The following is an 18,944-nucleotide window of genomic DNA, read 5'->3' on the forward strand; positions in this document are numbered from 1 at the left end:
AGAGTTAGTAGAGGGTACAAAGGAGAGGAGCAGGTTCTGTGCATGGAGCGAAACAAGAAGAGAAGCAAGTTGAATTGAATTACCCATTGAGTTCTTGTTATGCTCATTCAGGGGTATTATTTTAATCTTTTATTCCCTTTAGGGTGGAATGGCAATGGGACCAATGCCACCAGCTGGAATGTCTTTTATGCCTCAACACCATTACATGGGGATGCGTCCTTCTCCGCCACAATACACACCAGATATGCAAAAGCAGTTTGCTGAAGAACAGCAGTAAGATGATTTACTGATTCTAAATTGGTTTAGAGTAATGATCTAACTTGTAGTCTTTCATTTTACGGGTAACATTTACATTTCACAGTAACTTCATTGCAGTGTTAATGTAAGCCTTTCTTGTGACTAATAAATAAACTTTTAATTTTAAAAAGAAATATGCACAACTAAGAGTTTTAGTCAAATTCAACAATAGACGTGAATCATCAAGGGTGCAGACGTTGAACAAAAGGTTAGCAGATCTCGAGACTACGAATTCCTTAATCTCAAGAGTTCCTGATTTTTCCTGAACCCAGCAAACATAATCCTGGCAGCAGAGCATTAAAAGTAGATCATCAAGTCACCTGCTATATTGCAGGAAGTAAATGGTTAATTTTTTTTCTTTAACTGCCAGTGTGGTTATTTGTCTCTCTCCTCACTCCCCAGTGTATGCTCAAATACTATCAGTCGTGAGTAATATGCATCGGGAGGATTCCATTTCTACTTGCACCGTTTGCTGTTTGTTCTCTTCAAATGTGTCTATACTTTACTCAGAGGATAGTAAAGTGGTGAGAAATTCTTGATCCCTTTTTTGAAAAACCTGCATTGAAATGAAAGGTCATTTGTTAAGGAATTCCACTGCAAGGCAGCCCAATTAGTGCAAATTAAATGGCTTGTTTTGGATAGTTTTATTATATGAAGAAAGATTAAGGAATCTGTCGGTCCAGAGGTAATTGTAATATTACAGTAACTATACACTGATTTAGTCTTTCATGACTTTTGTTTCTCTAGGAAGCGATTTGAACAGCAGCAAAAGATGATGGAAGAGGAAAGGAAGCGGCGGCAGTTTGAAGAGCAGAAGCAAAAGCTGCGTCTTTTGAGCAGCGTAAAGCCTAAGGTATTCCTCAGTGATGTTATGGATATGTTTTTACTTCAGATGGTTTATTTAATTCATTGGAAAAGAAAGCCATCAAAAGTTTTTGGTGTGAATTGAGGCCATTTCCTAATAAGTAAGAGCTGTGTATTTTAATCTGGTTCTCCCGGTGAGATTATGTGCTGAATATTCTGTGTAATTTAGAGCATCTTTCCTCCAAAAGACGTTTTGTTGGATTGTTCTGAATTCGGAGCAGAGGGATGTCAAAGAAGAGTGAGTAAGAAGTCTCACAACACCAAGTTAAAGTCCAACAGGTTTATTTGGTAGCAAACGCCACCAGCTTTCGGAGCACTGCTCCTTCATCAGGTGGTGATGGGGCAGTGCTCCGAAAGCTTGTGGCTTGTGCTACCAAATAAACCTGTTGGACTTTAACCTGGTGTTGTGAGACTTCTTACTGTGCTTACCCCAGTCCAACGCCGGCATCTCCACATCAAAGAAGAGTGAATCAGAGTGAAGGCACGGTAGCACAGTGGTTAGCACTGCTGCTTCACAGCTCCAGGGACCTGGGTTCGATTTCTGGCTTGGGTCACTGTCTGTGTGGAGTTTGCACATTCTCTTCGTGTCTGCGTGGGTTTCCTCCAGGTGCTCCAGTTTCCTCCCACAGTCCAAAGATGTGCGGGTTAGGTTGATTGGCCATGCTAAAATTGCCCTTAGTGTCCTGGGATGCGTAGGTTAGAGGGATTAGTGGATAAATATGTAGGGATATGGGGGTAGGGTCTGGGTGGGATTGTGGTCGGTGCAGACTCGATGGGCCGAATGGCCTTTCTCCGTGCTGTAGGGTTTCTAAGATTTCTTAATTTCCATGAAGAAAAGACTATCAAGGATTTCAAACGTAAAAAAAAAAATGCCCTGATGGCTTAACCAGTTTGATCAGTGATCAGAGGTCAGGAAGGTGCCAGTTTTGAACGCAGAATGTGCTGACTTGATTGACATGTAAAAGGGGTGATGATAGGATGGTACAGTTAACTAGAACATTGAGTGTTAGCAAGTGGAAAATAGGACAACGTTCTCAGTTTTGATTAACAACCTCTGTTGGAAGTGTGTATGTATGAGTAGAAAGTGGACACAGGATTGAGCTTGGCTGTAATGCTATCCATGGTTACATAGCCTGCTTTCATCCTTTGTTGAAGTTTACACACAAATTAGTAGCTGTGGTGAGTCCACTCCAGTTAAACAGTCAACAACGTCAAGAAGAAAAATGGAAAAAAATTGTAATTCATAGATGATTGTCTGGATTTTGCTGTCAACCGTGAGCAAACAGTACCTGCCACTCATTACACTTACACTTGTCCGCAGACTGACTTTGGACTGGAAGCAGTGGTTGTTAGAAAGCCAAAACAACATGGCAACCTCTACAGTGGGGCCCAGGACATGTGTGAATAAGGAAGCAACTTTGTATCTTCTTAGCAATGAGACTGAAGAATCCCTATTGAGGCTAGTTAATTCAAGCCAAATCTTCCATAGAATAGAATTTTTAGAATCCATAGAATCCCTACAGTGCCGAAGGAGGCCATTCAGCCCATTGAGTCTGCACCGACCACAATCCCACCCTGGCCCTATTCCTTTAACCCCATATATTTACCCTAGCTAGTCCCCCGACACTAGGGTCAATTTAGCATGGCCAATCAACCTAACCCGCACACCTTTGGACTGCGGGAGGAAATTGGAGCACCCGGAGGAAACCCACGTAGACACGGGGAGAACGTGCAGACTCCGCACAGACAGTGACCCAAGCTGGGAATCGAACCCAGGTCCCTGGCGCTGTGAGGCTGCAGTGCTAACCACTGCGCTGCCCCCCAAATCATCATTTTCTCTTTCCAAATGCGGCCTCATTCAAGAGCAAAAAAAAAATACACGCAGAGGGAATCTTTTTGTTTAACTAACATGTTCTAGACGTTAAAATTTGGAGACCGGGAAACAAAAAATCATAATTGCAAATTGAAATCTCTTCATGTTTATAAAAAAAAACAAAATAAAAAGTCGCATGCCAATTTCAGCTGATGCTTTTAAAGAATAAAAGGCTTAAATATGACTGACTTTGGAAGTGGAACTCTTGTCACTGCGTCACCATGTGATCAATAAAAGCAGAAAGTGACATAAAAAGCGGACAAAAAGATGGGATTGAGAGAAATGATAAAGGAGACAGAAAAAGTAAATTTAATTTTAAAAAAAATTGCCAACTGTAAGTAAAGTCTGATGGAATGAGAAGTAAAAAGTAATTTTCAGTGTCAGATGGGCATTGTGGCAGTTTTAAGACTTGTCACAATGTTAAAAGTTTACTTGTGCTTAAAATGGACAAGCCCTGAGTTTTTCTGACATGTCAGAGCATCTATCATCTAAGAGCTCCAAATTCACATTCTTTCGTGTTTGAGTTTCTTGGAGCGGTACTGTTATAGCAAAACCTCTGGAGGAGCAGAGAAACTGGGACAACAACTTCCTGATTTCTGCATCTAACTGAGCACACACAATTGCCAGAAATTGCTGTTCATTTATGCTTTAAAAATGGCGAGTGCCAAACCTTGTGTTATTTTTACCACAAAATCTGGACCAACATTAAATATATGCAGGTTTTTAACTGAGGATGTAATTTAAAAGTTGAATACATGCGTGCAGAGCTAACAGGTTATTTTTTGATATTGAGTTTTGCACAAATTAGACCTTTTTACCCCACTCAGCAAGTACCCATCAAAAGTCATAATATCCTTAACTTTAAAAAAAAAAATAGCTTGGATTACTATCTATTCAATAACAGAGTTGATGGTGGTAAGGATAGAGAGATTATCTAATTGGCACAAAATGCAGTAGGTTTTGTGTTGATAAACGCATGGATAAGTGTTCAATGCAACTGGTCAGATTTGAGGTTAGATTAAGAGCCTGAGATTTCTTTTCCTGATAAGATTAGTGAGCTGAGGGAGACATATTAGAGGTACCTGTGATTCAGTTTACCTGTCAGGAGATTGGATATGTCAACGTTAAAGAAATTGTTTATCATTTTTGAGGGATTTAACTTGATAGGCTTAAGTGACTTTGTTTTATTTTATATACATCTGAGGTTATGCTTTTTGACTTTCTTTGTCATGCTCTGCTCTCTACAATTTGCATTATCTATTACTTGGTGGGCAACCTGCTTGGCAGGCCTCTGCCAGTGCAGCTATAAAATCAGCTCCTGAGAGTTGTGGGTGAATAGAGCTATGGTAGTTGGTCTCTCTGTCTCTGAGGGGACCTCTGCTTATCACTGCTCCACAGCTGTCTGACTGAAAGTCGGCACTTTCTTAGCTTCACATAGGGGAAAACATAAGTAATTATCCTTCCCCGCCTCATTGCCATTATATAAGGGATTGATCTGTTACCATGTTATCAGCCCTCTACGGTTTTCCTCGCAGGTGCAGATATGGGTTTCCTTAATGTTGTGTTTTTTTTTCCATTGTCTCACCCTCTCCCTGTGGGAAAGTATTTTGCATCTTCTTTTGGAACATATGTAAAAGTTAGAACTGCAGCATTGTAAAAAAGGAAGGGTATTTTATATGTACAACTTGCTAAATTATTTGAAACCAAAAGAGAAAACGCTGGAAAACCTCAGCAGGTCTGGAAGCATCTGTAAGGAGAGAAAAGAGCTGACGTTTCGAGTCCAGATGACCCTTTAAGGGTCGGGGTCATCTGGACCCTTTAAGGGTCATCTGGTCTCGAAACGTCAGCTCTTTTCTCTCCTCACAGGTGCTGCCAGACCTGCTGAGATTTTCCAGCGTTTTCTCTTTTGGTTTCAGATTCCAGCATCCACAGTAATTTACTTTTATTATTGCTAAATTATTTTTCACTTTGTACTTGGGCTAAAAGAAAAGTTGATTTTCTTTATTCAAAAATACTATTTCATTAAAAAAAAATCACAGTTTCACATCATTTGAAACTAACTCACTGGTTTCTGCCTCATTCTGATTTCAGATGGGCGAAAAGAACCGGGATGATGCCTTGGAAGCTATTAAAGGAAACCTTGCTGGGTTCACAAGGGATGCAAAGATGCACCCAGGCCCCTCTTCACATCCCAGTAAATCAGGTAACAATACTGTTTTCAAGAAATACTCCAATAGCTCATGATGGGCACAGTCGCAAGTTTCTAGAGAGACAGTGGGGTAATGGTAATGTCACTGGACTAGTATTCTGGAGGCTCTGGGGACATGGGTTCAAGTACCACCAAAGCAGCTGTTGGAATTTAAAGTCAATTAAAATGTGGAACTTAAAACTAATCTCAGTAATAGTAACCATGTAACTGTTATTGATGTAAAAACGCCCATCTGGTTCCCTAATATCCTTTAGGGATCGAATCTGCCATCTTTACCTGGTTTGGTTTACATGTGTCTCTACACCCAAAGTAATATGGTTGACTCTTAACCGCCTTCTGAAATGGCCTAAAAAAAAACTAATCAGTTCATGGGGACTTAGCGATGGGCTGCAAATTCTGGCTTTGCCAGTGACGCTCACATCCCATGACATGATACATTTTTAAAAATTGACGAGGATGCTCTTTGCATGATTTATCTCTAGGCTGACCTGAAACCATACACTTTCTTTTCCTTCCCCACCACCATGGCATATTCAACTGGCACTGAATGCAAACCATTTTCCGTTACACATCAGCTTGTGAAAATGAACAAGTTGCCGATTTTTTTTTTTGCAGACCGTGCCCTTGTTTGGTAGTAGTTAGCATTGCTCTGTCTCAGTGCTGGGGCCTGTGTTCGATTCCAGCCTTGGGTGATTGTTTGTGTGGAGTTTGCATGTTCTCCCTGTATCTGCGTGGGTTTGCTCTGGGTGCTCTGGTTTCCTCCCACACTCCAAAGACGTGTAGGTTGATTGGTCATGCTAAATTGCCCCTTGGTGTAGGTTAGGGGGGATTAGTGGGGTAATTACATGGGGTTACAGGGATAGGGTCTGGGTGGGTTGCTCTATCAATGAGCCGGTGTAGACTCGATGAGCCAAATGACGACCTCCTGTAATGGAGAGATTCAATTCAATAAAGTCTGCTTGTTGCTGATTTGGATTGAGTGGGAATCTTGTACTTCTGGTATTCCACCATGCAAAATATTGGGTCCTAACATTCAAATTTGAAGTAACGAGTCGGAAATATTAACCAGCCTATTGTTTGAAAGCGCAGATCCCCAAATTGCAATTCTCTCAGCTGTGTGGAAAATATTGGTTATTACTTTGCACAGCAGCCCTGTAGGAAGAAAATTGGAATTTTAAGTATGCCTTTTACAATGAAACTTCAATTTGATCTCACTGCTGGAAAATATTAGAAATATGTTTTGAGAATATGGAATTGAACTTTTCCTCAGAGCTCCCCCCCCCTCCCCCCAACCATCCCAACATTGCAGCAATACCCAAATACAAAGGCCTTTCTCAAAGGTGCTGTGCAATCTACTCCTGAAAGTCATGTTTCCTGACTTAAATCTTTACCTTTTGGAGCGGCACAGTGGTTAGCACTGCTGCCTCACAGCACCAGGGACCTAGGTTCGAATCCCGGCTTGGGTCACTGTCTGTGCGGAGTTTGCACATTCTCCCCGTGTCTGCGTGGGTTTCCTCCGGGTGCTCCGGTTTCCTCCCACAATCCAAAGATGTGCAGGTTAGGTTGATTGGCCACGCTAAATTGCCCCTTAGTGTCCCGTGATGTGTAGGTTCGAGGGATTAGCGGGCTAAATGTGTGGGGTTGTGGGAATAGGGCCTGGGGTGGGATTGTGGTCAGTGTAGACATGGTGGGCCGAATGGCCTCCTCCTGCACTGTAGGATTCTATGATCGTAACCTGCAAAGCCTCTGTTTCCTCCAACTCACTGCACCCCACCAAAAAAGGTTGTTTTTGCCGACTGAGTTGATGAATTAAGTTTTTGATGTGTTGTTAAGCCACATAGAACAGGAAGTCCAAGGCTGGATCCCTGGTACATGTTAAATCAGCTGATTTCAATTGGGCGGAAGTGGGAATGAAAAATTTGGGCTGGGTCCCGGCCAGAACGGAATAGAAAGCCGATCTGTGCTCTTCCTCCTGTGTGTGGGTGGGGCATGAAGTGACCTCAGAATTGTTGAATGTGATGCACCCCACACACAATCAAACTTTTTGCCTTGAAGGATGATCCATGAATCTACATCCCAGTATTTTCCACGTGGTGTATAATTTTACAAAATGAACACAGGCCAGCCTAATAATAGATTTCAAAAACTAGAAAACTCACCTCCTTTGGTCCTGATAATGTGACCTGTTGGGTTAGGACAATAATGCCATTTGTTTAACTCTTTCTTCCCTTGATGCCAAATTGTTTTGCACTTCTGAAGCGACTATTACGTACATGTACTAAGTATCTTGTATGAACATAGTGTTGCTACTGTATTCCTGAATTTAATTGAATGTGCTTTTTAACCATAAGATTGCAGATGTGTGGTTAAATAAATGTGGAAATCTCACTTGCTATTTTATCATGTTGTGGTTGTATCTAATCTGTTCTATCAGCCAGACTGCATCTAACAGCATGGCTCCGAGTTTGTTAATAAGACACCAGGGAATATGATTTTGTGCTTTCTCATGTGTTAAGAATACTAACAAGTTTACACAAACCCTTTGGCTTCCCTGCAATCTTGGCTGTGTTTCATAAGACTCTGGGGAGGGAGGAACGGTAATTACAACTAGAACCCACTGCCATCGTTGGAGATCATTTCTGACCTTGTACAGTTATGGTTGGCGGTTCCAACATTTCAATAAAATGAGCGGCAGACCAGCTGGAGAGAAGCAGTAATCAATTACTTGGGAGAAAATGGTATAAATAACCACAGAATGTTCCCTTGTCTTTGAATTTGTTGTAATTTTTCTCCCACACCACTGCTGCTGAGAGGTTGTTCATTTTTATTGCAGTAATCTGCATTCAAGTCTTGTTTCATTTGCCGACCAGTACTATCGTTTTAAATGACACTGTGTTCATAATGTATTTACCGCCGCAGATTTCTGCTAGGAATTTTGAACAGCTTGACAGCCTGGTGGTCATTTCACTAATTTGCACCATTCTAATTTTGTCTGGCTGCACTACACTATAATGCAGCAAGTATGTATCCAATTTGTTTAATTGGTTCTTGTATATACTGGCTGGCAGGAGAGGAATTAATGGTTTTATGTACATGATAAATATTTGAGCAATTTAAATCAAGCTAAAAACTAAGTGGTATTTCCAGAGGAAAATGATACCCAGGTAACAGTTTGACCACCTCATAATGCCTAAAGCTCATCTCTCTATCCCCATCCCTTTTGTTGCCACTTGGAGCACTATGGAATTAACTTGTTAGTTTGCAGGCCTTTTTAGCACTTAACCAATTTCCAAGTTTTCATTATGTTATTCAGTTATTCCTGGAACCTTTCTTACCTGTGTGCATTGAAACATACTCCAGGTCTGTTTTGGTCAGCAAAAGCACAGCATATGAAAACTGATCCAACCTTAAAAAAAGATGACTTCAAAGTATTTTACAAGTAAACAGTTGAAAGTAAAATAGATCCGCAGGACTCCAGTTGCTGCTACTATCTGAATAATTCTCTCCTTCAGCACCAAGTGTTGAATTGTCTGCATCTGTTATGTTCAGCTATTTGGTGAAGCTTTGTTCTCTGCCTCTGGAAATGTTACTCGTGCGGTGTTGCATTTTTCATTGAATGGCTGTCTGCATTGGCAATGTTTACGCTGGACTTCACGCTTTAACTTACTAACCTTTCTGCTGGTTTCACATGGTTATCAGACCAAAAATCATGATTTATTCCTCGGAGTTGGAGGAGAGGAGTCGTGTGTATTTTAATCTTTATTTTGGAAATAGCTGCCATAGTTAGTTTTCTGTTGTATTTTTAGAAGTGGAGGGATTAGGTGAAATTTTACCGGCGCGTCTGCCCGAGTTTCGCATGATCCCACCTGAGGCCAACGGAGAATGCCGTTCTTCGAGCCTCGCCCGCCCCCGGAATCGGGGTGGGCGTGCCGGTAAAATTCCAGCCATTGTTTCTTGTTCAGAGAATCTCTTTTATTCTCATTTGCCTGTATGTACCTGTATTGTTTTTTAAATTATTTTAGTTTATTTGATTTCTGTGTTGCCTTATTTTGATTTATCCATTTTTACAGATACTCCCCAGTCATCCCTATCAACTGCCCCTCCTTCCCAGTCCCCTGCCTTTCCTGATGATGAAGAATTCAGTGACTTTATTCAAGGGCCTGAATCTGCCGCACCTGCGGCTCCCACCAGTTTCCAGCCTTTCCAACCCTTTCACCCCACATTAGAGGCTGGGCTGCAGTCTGAGCTGGCTGCAGCTCCAGCACAGCCTGTTGTTTCAGCTCACCCCTCCGCTGCATCTGCATTGTATGCTACAGCAGGGCATTCGGCAAAAATCGGCCAAGGTAACAAGTGCAAAACTTACTTTAAATTGTTTAAAACTAATTGAAAAATCTGAAAAAGTGTTTTATGTAATTTTATGGCTGATGCATTTTAAAATATTCGAACTTGTTAATTAATTTTCTTCACCTGATAAAACATATTTGCAATGAACTAACTTTAGAGTTTTAGTTCCTTGTGCAAAATGAAGGCGGTTGATTTAAATATATAGATACATATTTAATTATACAATCTCTTTAGGAATTGGGGTATGTAATCTTGGATTCTGAAACTTCAGTGGGGCATAGTTATATGTTTTTTTGCTTAACTAAGCTAGGAAACACTTGTTCCACCTCCTGTTTGTTTAGGCACTTCATTGGAGGAGAAAATGTTTGCTTCCTGTGATCTCAGCATGCCTAAGCAGGCACACATTAAATTTAACCAATCTCAGCCCCTGGCTGACATTGGGTCTAAAGCCTCAGTCTCAACTCAGTTTCAGCCGAGTGCCAAGGCCCGTAATTGGGCCAGCCAAACTGCAAACCTCGGTGGTGTCTTCACAGCAGACATGCCAAAGGATCCAGAACAAGAGACACCTGCCAAAGAGAGTGGTGAGCAAACTTGTTTGTTTCTATTTCCTTCAATAACCAGGATTCTGCAAAATCAGGAAAACATACATTTTCTTTTAATTTTTCTAATTTTTATAACCCATTATAATTCCCTCTTCAACTTTTCTTCTCACGTAACCGTCTGTGTGATCTATTATGATTTGCCTGTGTAGAACGACAAGCCTTGTATGTCAAAGATATTCCAGCCTTTACTGAAATTTATTCAAGTGGTGTCGCTACACTGATTTGTGTAAGCACAGGTTTCCTTGTTATAATGTTATTGATCAACATAATAAGAATTTGGTGTGGATTATACATTGTTCTTCAACTTTAGTCTTTGCATGTGCTCTTGTCAATCAAACGGAGAAAAATAAATATCTCTTGCAGCACCATCCTTTCTAGTCACTGATCATGAAGATAATATCAATTAAATGTCCACATTGAGCAGCAGCGTAAGTGTTTTTTGACTGGATTTGTTGAGATTCTAGACGAGGGATGGATGTATTTTATAATTAAAATTCTTGAGGTTTATATGTGTGATTGATTCAAAGGTCTTGAATTTTTTTCTATAGGTATTTATATATCAGTTCTTTGACTGCAAAGCTTTTTCATTGCAATTCATAGCAAATATATGTGGAATCATTTTGCAGATGTCCTAAGATAGGAAGATGTGAGCCTTCTGGAAGCTTTAGATGCCAGGGAGTTTCAGGAGAAGATTCTACATGTGATTCGAACATAGAACAGTACAGCACAGAACAGGCCCTTCGGCCCACGATGTTGTGCCGAGCTTTATCTGAAACCAAGGTCAAGCTATCCCACTCCCTATCATCCTGGTGTGCTCCAATAACCGCTTAAATGTTCCTAAAGTGTCTGACTCCACTATCACTGCAGGCAGTCCATTCCACACCCCAACCACTCTCTGCGTAAAGAACCTACCTCTGATATCCTTCCTATATCTCTCACCACGAACCCTATAGTTATGCCCCCTTGCAATAGCTCCATCCACCCGAGGAAATAGTCTTTGAACGTTCACTCTATCTATCCCCTTCATCATTTTATAAACCTCTATTAAGTCTCCCGTCAGCCTCCTCCGCTCCAGAGAGAACAGCCCTAGCTCCCTCAACCTTTCCTCATAAGACCTACCCTCCAAACCAGGCAGCATCCTGGTAAACCTCCTCTGCACTCTTTCCAGCGCTTCCACATCCTTCTTATAGTGAGGTGACCAGAACTGCACACAATATTCCAAATGTGATCTCACCAAGGTCCTGTACAGTTGCAGCATAACCCCACGGCTCTTAAACTCCAACCCCCTGTTAATAAAAGCTAACACCCTATAGGCTTTCTTCACAGATCTATCCACTTGAGTGGCAACCTTTAGAGATCTGTGGATATGGACCCCAAGATCTCTCTGTTCCTCCACAGTCTTCAGAACCCTACCTTTGACCCTGTAATCCACATTTAAATTAGTCCTACCAAAATTAATCACCTCACATTTGTCAGGGTTAAACTCCATTTGCCATTTTTCAGCCCAGCTTTGCATCCTATCTATGTCTCTTTGCAGCCTACAACAACCCTCCACCTCATCCACTACGTCACCAATCTTGGTGTCATCAGCAAATTTACTGATCCACCCTTCAGCCCCCTCCTCTAAGTCATTAATAAAAATCACAAAGAGCAGAGGACCAAGCACTGATCCCTGTGGCACTCCGCTAGCAACCTGCCTCCAATCCGAAAATTTTCCATCCACCACCACCCTCTCTTCGATCAGACAGCCAGTTACCTATCCAATCGGCCAACTTTCCCTCTATCCCACACCTCCTCACTTTCATCATAAGCCGACCATGGGGGACCTTATCAAACGCCTTACTAAAATCCATGTATATGACATCAACTGCCCTACCTTCATCAACACACTTCGTTACCTCCTCAAAAAATTCAATCAAATTTGTGAGGCACGACTTGCCCTTCACGAATCCGTGCTGACTATCCCGGATTAATCCGCATCTTTCTAAATGGTCGTAAATCCCATCCCTCAGGACCTTTTCCATCAATTTACCAACCACCGAAGTAAGACTAACCGGTCTATAATTACCAGGGTCATTTCTATTCCCTTTCTTAAACAGAGGAACAACATTCGCCATTCTCCAGTCCTCTGGCACCATCCCCGTGGACAGCGAGGACCCAAAGAGCAAAGCCAAAGGCTCTGCAATCTCATCCCTTGCCTCCCAAAGAATCCTAGGATATATTTCATCAGGCCCAGGGGACTTATCAACCTTCAGTTTATTCAAAACTGCCAGGACATCCTCCCTCCGAACATCTATTTCCTCCAGCCTATTAGCCTGTAACACCTTCTCTTCCTCAAAAACATGGCCCCTCTCCTTGGTGAACACTGAAGAAAAGTATTCATTCATCACCTCGCCTATCTCTACTGACTCCATACACAAGTTCCCACTACTGTCCTTGACCGGCCCTAACCTCACCCTGGTCATTCTTTTATTCCTCACATAAGAGAAAAAAGCCTTGGGGTTTGCATTTGATTTGTAACTGCTCAATCCCCTCTTGTACAAAAAACACTTGTTCATTTTTCCTCTACTGATTAAAAGGGATAATTAATAAATTATGCAGATAAATTAAAGATGAGTATCACCATTATAATCCAAATTTTTGTCAGTTCATATCATTCAATACACCTCCACCAAGATAGTTCTGTTCAGTGCGCCACTATTCATGTTCAAAGTAATGAGATTATCAAATAGGCAATCATTTTATGTGTCTTAAACTCTATATTCGCATGCTTTGATATTACCATAAATCAGGCGTTACTTACTGGACTCTTTGTTAAAGCATGAATTTCATATTAATTATTGAAGGTTTGTCAGATTTTAGTGATTTGGGATTTCTAAGTCTTTTGTGAAGGATCCCAGGTTACAAATCAAAAGCATTGTTGATAGATGTCACCCAGAAAGGATCTGTTCAGAGAACATATATGAGTGCACATTGTAGTTTAGCGACATAGTTACATTTCTGTACTAATCTGCATATTGTGTAAAGTACATGTAACTTCTGAGCAGGCAATTTAATGATTTCAAAAGTGGAAGTAGTTTGTAGTATGTTGACACTGCTTTGCCACAATAGATTACAGTGTGAAAGGACATCGTTCTGAGTTCATGACGGTTTTGCTCCTCATCAGCCGTGCTTTGGGAGATACACTGGGCTGTGGCCAGGTGTTACCCAGAAGAATAAGTAATTGTGCTGCCTTTTGTGCTTCCTGGTTGATGGTTCAGAGTGAGGTTGGTGGAGATTTTGGAGTAGGTTCATGAGAATGGGAGGGTTACGTGAATTGTGTGTGTGGGGGGCGGGGGGGGGGGGGAGAGGCGTTTGGGGTGCAGGCATTGGGGGCAGGTTTGTACCCATTGTGAAAAGAAGCTGACAGAAGTTCCTTGGAAAGTGATGACTGCTCTTGGATAATTTCCTGAAGTATTGCACGTTTAATCCCCGGCACTTTCAATTTATCAGCCAATGAGGAAAATATTAAACTGATAAAAGGAAAATGCAGCACTCTTCAGATTTAACAAAAATAACAAACTCAAATAAATATCTTCATTCCTTCATTATCACCTGACTAATCACTTTGAAAATTTTTCAGAAATTCTGAACTGGAGCTCAGCATGTTGAGAGAACATGCCACGTTGCTACTTTCATTCTAAAAGTTCTTTTTGAGATAAGATTGGCACACATTGGTATGTCATTATATTCTCCTGTGTAATTGTTCATTTACTTTTATTTCCTTAGGTGTAGGAGTGTATCCTACACAGGAAACACTCCAGCCGATGTTACCGCCCTGGCTCTTCAATGACAGTCTTGTCCCAGGTATAATGTGCTTTGTGCTTGTTTAAACCTCTGGCTGAAAATGATGCTTAAAAGGGTCGTCTTGAAGTCATTCACTTTTCACAGTTTCATAGCACTGTCAGTTAGTGATCTGACTTTACAGTTTCCATTCATGACTGTTAATTAAAACAATTTAGTTGGATACAGAGAATTATAGCTTTTCTCCATCTATCGAATTATAATTTAATCCTACATGTATTTTCTAACTTGCTGAGTTTTCCTCTTTTGTAAATTCCCACTATTGCTTAATTTTAGCGTGATAATGATTATAACTGAGCGTTTGGTTTTTGGGGGTTGAGTTAGAAAGGAAATTGCTGACCTCACATCTTAGTACACACACGAGATGTGAACGTTCATTTGGGTTCGAGTGCATTCCTGACTTGCAAATTTACAAAATTATATTCCAACAGACCTCTACAAGAAAGTTCTCGAAGCTACTCTTACCCCATCAGGCATTGATACAGCAAAGCTTTACCCAATTCTTCTCTCGTCTGGACTACCAAGGGAGATGCTGGGTCAAATATGGGCTTTTGCCAATCGAGCAACACCAGGCAAGCTTACAAAAGAGGAACTTTACACCGTGTTGGCTATGATAGCGATGTCACAGGTACTCAGTTTTAACATTACTCAGTTTTAAAAATCAACTAATTTACAAGCAATTATTTGGACTTTTTAAAAATTAACAGTTTTCGTTACAGAACATTAGATGTCTATTGAGTGCATTTTTGTTTCCAAATTTAGTATAGAAAATATTTGATACTTGGGAGTGACTGAGTTAGTTATGTGATTCAGGCATTTAAAGAGAGCTTGAACACTCTCAATTTATGCTTGGAGCCTTGCTGCAATTTATTGGGTCGAAATTATCCAAAGACAAATTATCTTTTAAATATAAGGGCAAAATATTGTATATAGTGGACATTTGAGAGAGAGAGAGGCAGAAAATGCTGGAAATGCTCAGCATGTCTCTCGGCTTCTATGGATTGCAAGTACTTAGAGGTAAAGCAGTTCTGTAAAGGCAGGGAGATAGTTGGATGGGGGGAACGTGGAGAAAGAACAAAAGGGAAGACCTGTAATAGGACGACGGAAGGCAGAGAGTTTAAATGATGGTGCAAGACAAAAAGAGATGATGATGGGGCAAGTAAAAATAAAAACAAAAGGTTTATTTAGAGGAAGTATAAATGGGAAAACAGAATCATCACCCATATTTGCTATGTACAATAAAATGAACACAGAAGTTGTGTGTGTTATGAAATGGTTTTCTCCACTGCTGCCAGCCCAGCCGTTATGGATAACAGTTTTCGATGATGATTGAACTTGCATGTAACCTCAGATTTTAAAAAGATTACTAGACTTCCTTTGATAATGAAGTGTGCGGTTACAATTAATCATCAGCAGTAGCCTTGCAGCACTTGTTCATGATGGTGAATAATTAACAATGGAATTACTGACTGGATTGGCATCATGATTATGGAATGCTCTCCTTCATTGGCAGAGGTATAGAATATAAAAGTATGGATATAATGTTGGAATTGTATAAAACACTGGTGAGGCCACAGCTGGAGTATTGTGTGCAGTCCTGGTCACCACATTACAGGAAGGACGTAATTGCTGTGGAGAGAGTGCAGAGGAGGTTCACAAATGTTGCCAGGGCTGGAAAAGTGTAGCTATGGGGAGAGATTGGAGAGGTTGGGGTTATTTTCCTTGGAACAAAGGAGGCTGAGGAGTGACTTAATAGTGGTGTACAAAATAATGAGGGGAAGAGATAGAGTGGTCGGGATAAAATTGTTTCCCTTGGTAGAGAATTCTAGAACCGGGGACAGAGATTCAAGATAAGTGGCAGTAGGTGTAGAGGGGACATGAGGAAGAACTTTTTTACTCAAAAGATGATGGGTATCTGGAATTTGCTGCCCGAGTTGGTGGTGGAGGCAGAGACCCTCAACTCCCTTTAAAAAGTACCTGGATCTGCATCTTAAGTGCTGCAAGTTACAGGACCATGGGTCATGTGCAGGAAAGTGATTAGAAAGGGCACCTGGTATCCTCAGGCTAGCATAGACAAGATGAGCAAAATGGCCACCTTCTGTGGTTCTACGATTGTAAATAAAGGGCCTAATTCCTGTTAGATAATTGAAATATTATGTTTGGTAAGCAACTGAATGCAATTAAAAGCTTCAGAAATTTGAGTTGATTAGAAGGTATCAAAGCATTTAAACTGGAATATTGTGGAAAGAAACTGTAGTTTGTCCATTGTGGTTTCGGTTCTGCATCCCACTAGTTCATGATTTTCTTTCCCCTCAGAGAGGCATTCCTGCGTTGAATCTTGAAAATCTCAACCAATTTCCATCTGCTCCTATTCCTACGTTAAGTGGGACCCCGCTGACTTTGCCTACTTCAGTGCCACAGCAACCTATGATATCGGTGCCAACTGGTACGACTGTATCTATGTCTGTTCACACAGGCCAGTCTGTGGTAGGAATGAGCCTTCCTGTACCAATGGGTGGCAGCACAACCCAAGTTTCCAGTGGTTTTGTGGCATCTTTCCCTGGCAGTCAGGTAACTACAAGTATTACTCTTGTGCAACAATATTTAGGAAAAGAAGTACAGTAAAGTACAATGGTATAAATATAGTATAAAAATAGCACAAATACAACACTACAAATAATACAATAAATTAGTAACTAAAATAGTAATTTTGAGATTGAGAGCTGGTTAAGAAAGTATTATAGATTATTAATTAAAGCAACAAATAGGGAGGTTGTTTCCACTGACAGGTCAAACTAAAACTAGCGGGCATGGCCTCAAAATAAGGGGGAATAGATTTAGGACTGAGTTGAGGAGGAACTTCTTCACCCAAAGGGTTGTGAATCTGTGGAATTCCCTGCCCAGTGAAGGAGTTGAAGTTACCTCACTGTTTTTAAGGCAAGGATAGATAAATTTTTGAACAGTAAAAGAATTAAGGGTTATGGTGAGCGGGCGGGTAAATGGAGCTGAGCCCACGAAAAGATCAGCTATGATCTTATTGAATGGCGGAGCAGGCTCGTGGGGCCAGATGGTCGTCTCCTCCTAGTTCTTATGTTCGTGTGCTCTTATGCTGAGATTATCCGCCCTGACTCCCTGTTGCCACAGCCTTAACTTTAGCAATGTAACAGGACATCTTGTCTCCAGTCAACATTCTCCACTGGGGAACAATTCCCTCTGCAATCTAGTATACCAGTAAATAGAAACAAGAATAGAATTTTTTAAAAATTGAACAGTACAATCACTCAGCTGACTCTCAAAATCCATAACGACAACCTACAAAAAGAAGTAAGGAGAAGAGAACTTTCCATTTTTCAATGGAGAACGAGAGAAGGTGGCGATGAGAAACTGTGATATAGCCAGAAACCTTGATGCCTGAGTGAACTCAGAAGTTCTTTTTCTCTATTCTACCTTGATGCTGATTCCTTATTTATGCAGAATATTTTAAATAGACTCATGAATTGTCTTCTAATGCATGATACAAGGCAAGTTTTGATGGAGCTCTGAAAACTAACTTCCGATGATTCCATTTAGAAACATATATTCCAGTCAGCAGTTTTTCAGGTCAACTTGTTGACTGCACATCCCGTCCTGAAGCTGTTGGCTTTATGATGGGGTGCAGTGCTACAGGTACTGGCAGCAATGTAATGTCTTACTCAAGTGATCATTTTTCCCATGTGAGCTTGCTCCTGAGGTGTCCTTTTTGATTGAGCTCAATCCTGTCCGTGCTCAGTGTTCACATGCATATGTACTTTCTTGTGCAGTGAATAGAAGCTGGTGTATGTTTTGTTCTGCACTATTAATTTTTTTTAAATTACTGCGCTTTCCAGCTTTATTTTAATTTTTTGAGCTGCTGTAACTACGCATTGGGCTCTGATTTGTTTTTAGCTAACAGAAGCTCAAGCAATCGTAAGGTGGTCACTATGAGAAATGGATGACTATTTATTAAAAAGTGTTGATTGCACATTGTTAAAAGAATAGAGACCAAAAATTAAAAATTTAAATTTTAAATTTTAAAAATTAGCTGTCAACTGAAGGCGTTTTTCAATGGAAACTAGAAATTTTGCAAGGAAGGTCTGGTAAAAGCTAGCCTCTCATGAAAAGTAATATTTGCCACTGTTAATTAGAATCATAGAATCCCTACAGTGCAGGAGGAGGTCATTCAGCCCATCGAGTCTGCACCGACAACAATCCCACCCAGGCCCTATTCCCGTAACCCCACATATTTACCATGCTAATCCTCGGATCAATGTAGCATGGCCAATCAAACTAACCCGCACATCTTTGAAGTGTGGGAGGAAACATGCGCAAACACGAGGAGAATGTGACCCAAGGCTGGAATTGAACCCGGGTCCCTGGCGCTGTGAAGCAGCAATGCTAACCACTGTGCCATCGTGCCTCCCCTAGAATTGAATTGTCCTGCTTTCCCATAAAAGTAACCAGCAGTAGTTTAAAAAAAGACTAGTGGTGAATGACACATTGGTGAGTGAGTAAAGTCATTCAGGTTCTTTTGACAGCTTTTGTTTGATATGTCAATGTCTTTCATTAAATTAAATAGCTAACTTGCCTGGTCAAAAAATTAAAATAAAGGAGTTGATTCCCTGGCACATCATGCATGGAATACTAGTTTAGGAAAATGTCTTGGCTTTCTATCCAGTCAGGGAATCGATCCAAAATAAAACCAGGATGGAAAGTTGAAATAAAAACATAAAATGCTGTTTCATTAATATCTGAGAAGAGAAAAGGCAGAGCAGGACCAGTGTTAACTTGTCATTTTTCTTTGCTATGTGTTTCAAGCATTTTCTTTTTCTTTCCCTGTAGTTTTATGCCAATCTAAGATTATCTTAGCGGATGTCAGTACTACAGACTCTATCAT

General features: G+C 40.8%; 1 protein-coding gene across 9 annotated transcripts in view; it reads left to right on the forward strand.

Moving 5' to 3' along the window:
• Positions 1 to 18,944, forward strand: part of synrg (synergin, gamma) — a 119,175-nt gene that overhangs the window by 20,244 nt on the left and 79,987 nt on the right. For 5 of the 9 annotated variants that reach the window (XM_078224822.1, XM_078224824.1, XM_078224821.1 and 2 more), the window contains 8 exons: positions 143 to 273; positions 1,045 to 1,150; positions 5,126 to 5,237; positions 9,314 to 9,586; positions 9,929 to 10,168; positions 13,958 to 14,035; positions 14,464 to 14,660; positions 16,349 to 16,603. In XM_078224822.1, the coding sequence (XP_078080948.1) occupies positions 143 to 273; positions 1,045 to 1,150; positions 5,126 to 5,237; positions 9,314 to 9,586; positions 9,929 to 10,168; positions 13,958 to 14,035; positions 14,464 to 14,660; positions 16,349 to 16,603 (1,392 nt within the window). The remainder of the gene's footprint in view (positions 1 to 142; positions 274 to 1,044; positions 1,151 to 5,125; positions 5,238 to 9,313; positions 9,587 to 9,928; positions 10,169 to 13,957; positions 14,036 to 14,463; positions 14,661 to 16,348; positions 16,604 to 18,944) is intronic. The other 4 variants (XM_078224828.1, XM_078224827.1, XM_078224829.1 and 1 more) reach the window with 2 other exon arrangements.

The sequence above is a fragment of the Mustelus asterias genome, chromosome 12 (assembly GCF_964213995.1).
Source record: "Mustelus asterias chromosome 12, sMusAst1.hap1.1, whole genome shotgun sequence".
Taxonomy (NCBI): Eukaryota; Metazoa; Chordata; class Chondrichthyes; order Carcharhiniformes; family Triakidae; genus Mustelus; species Mustelus asterias.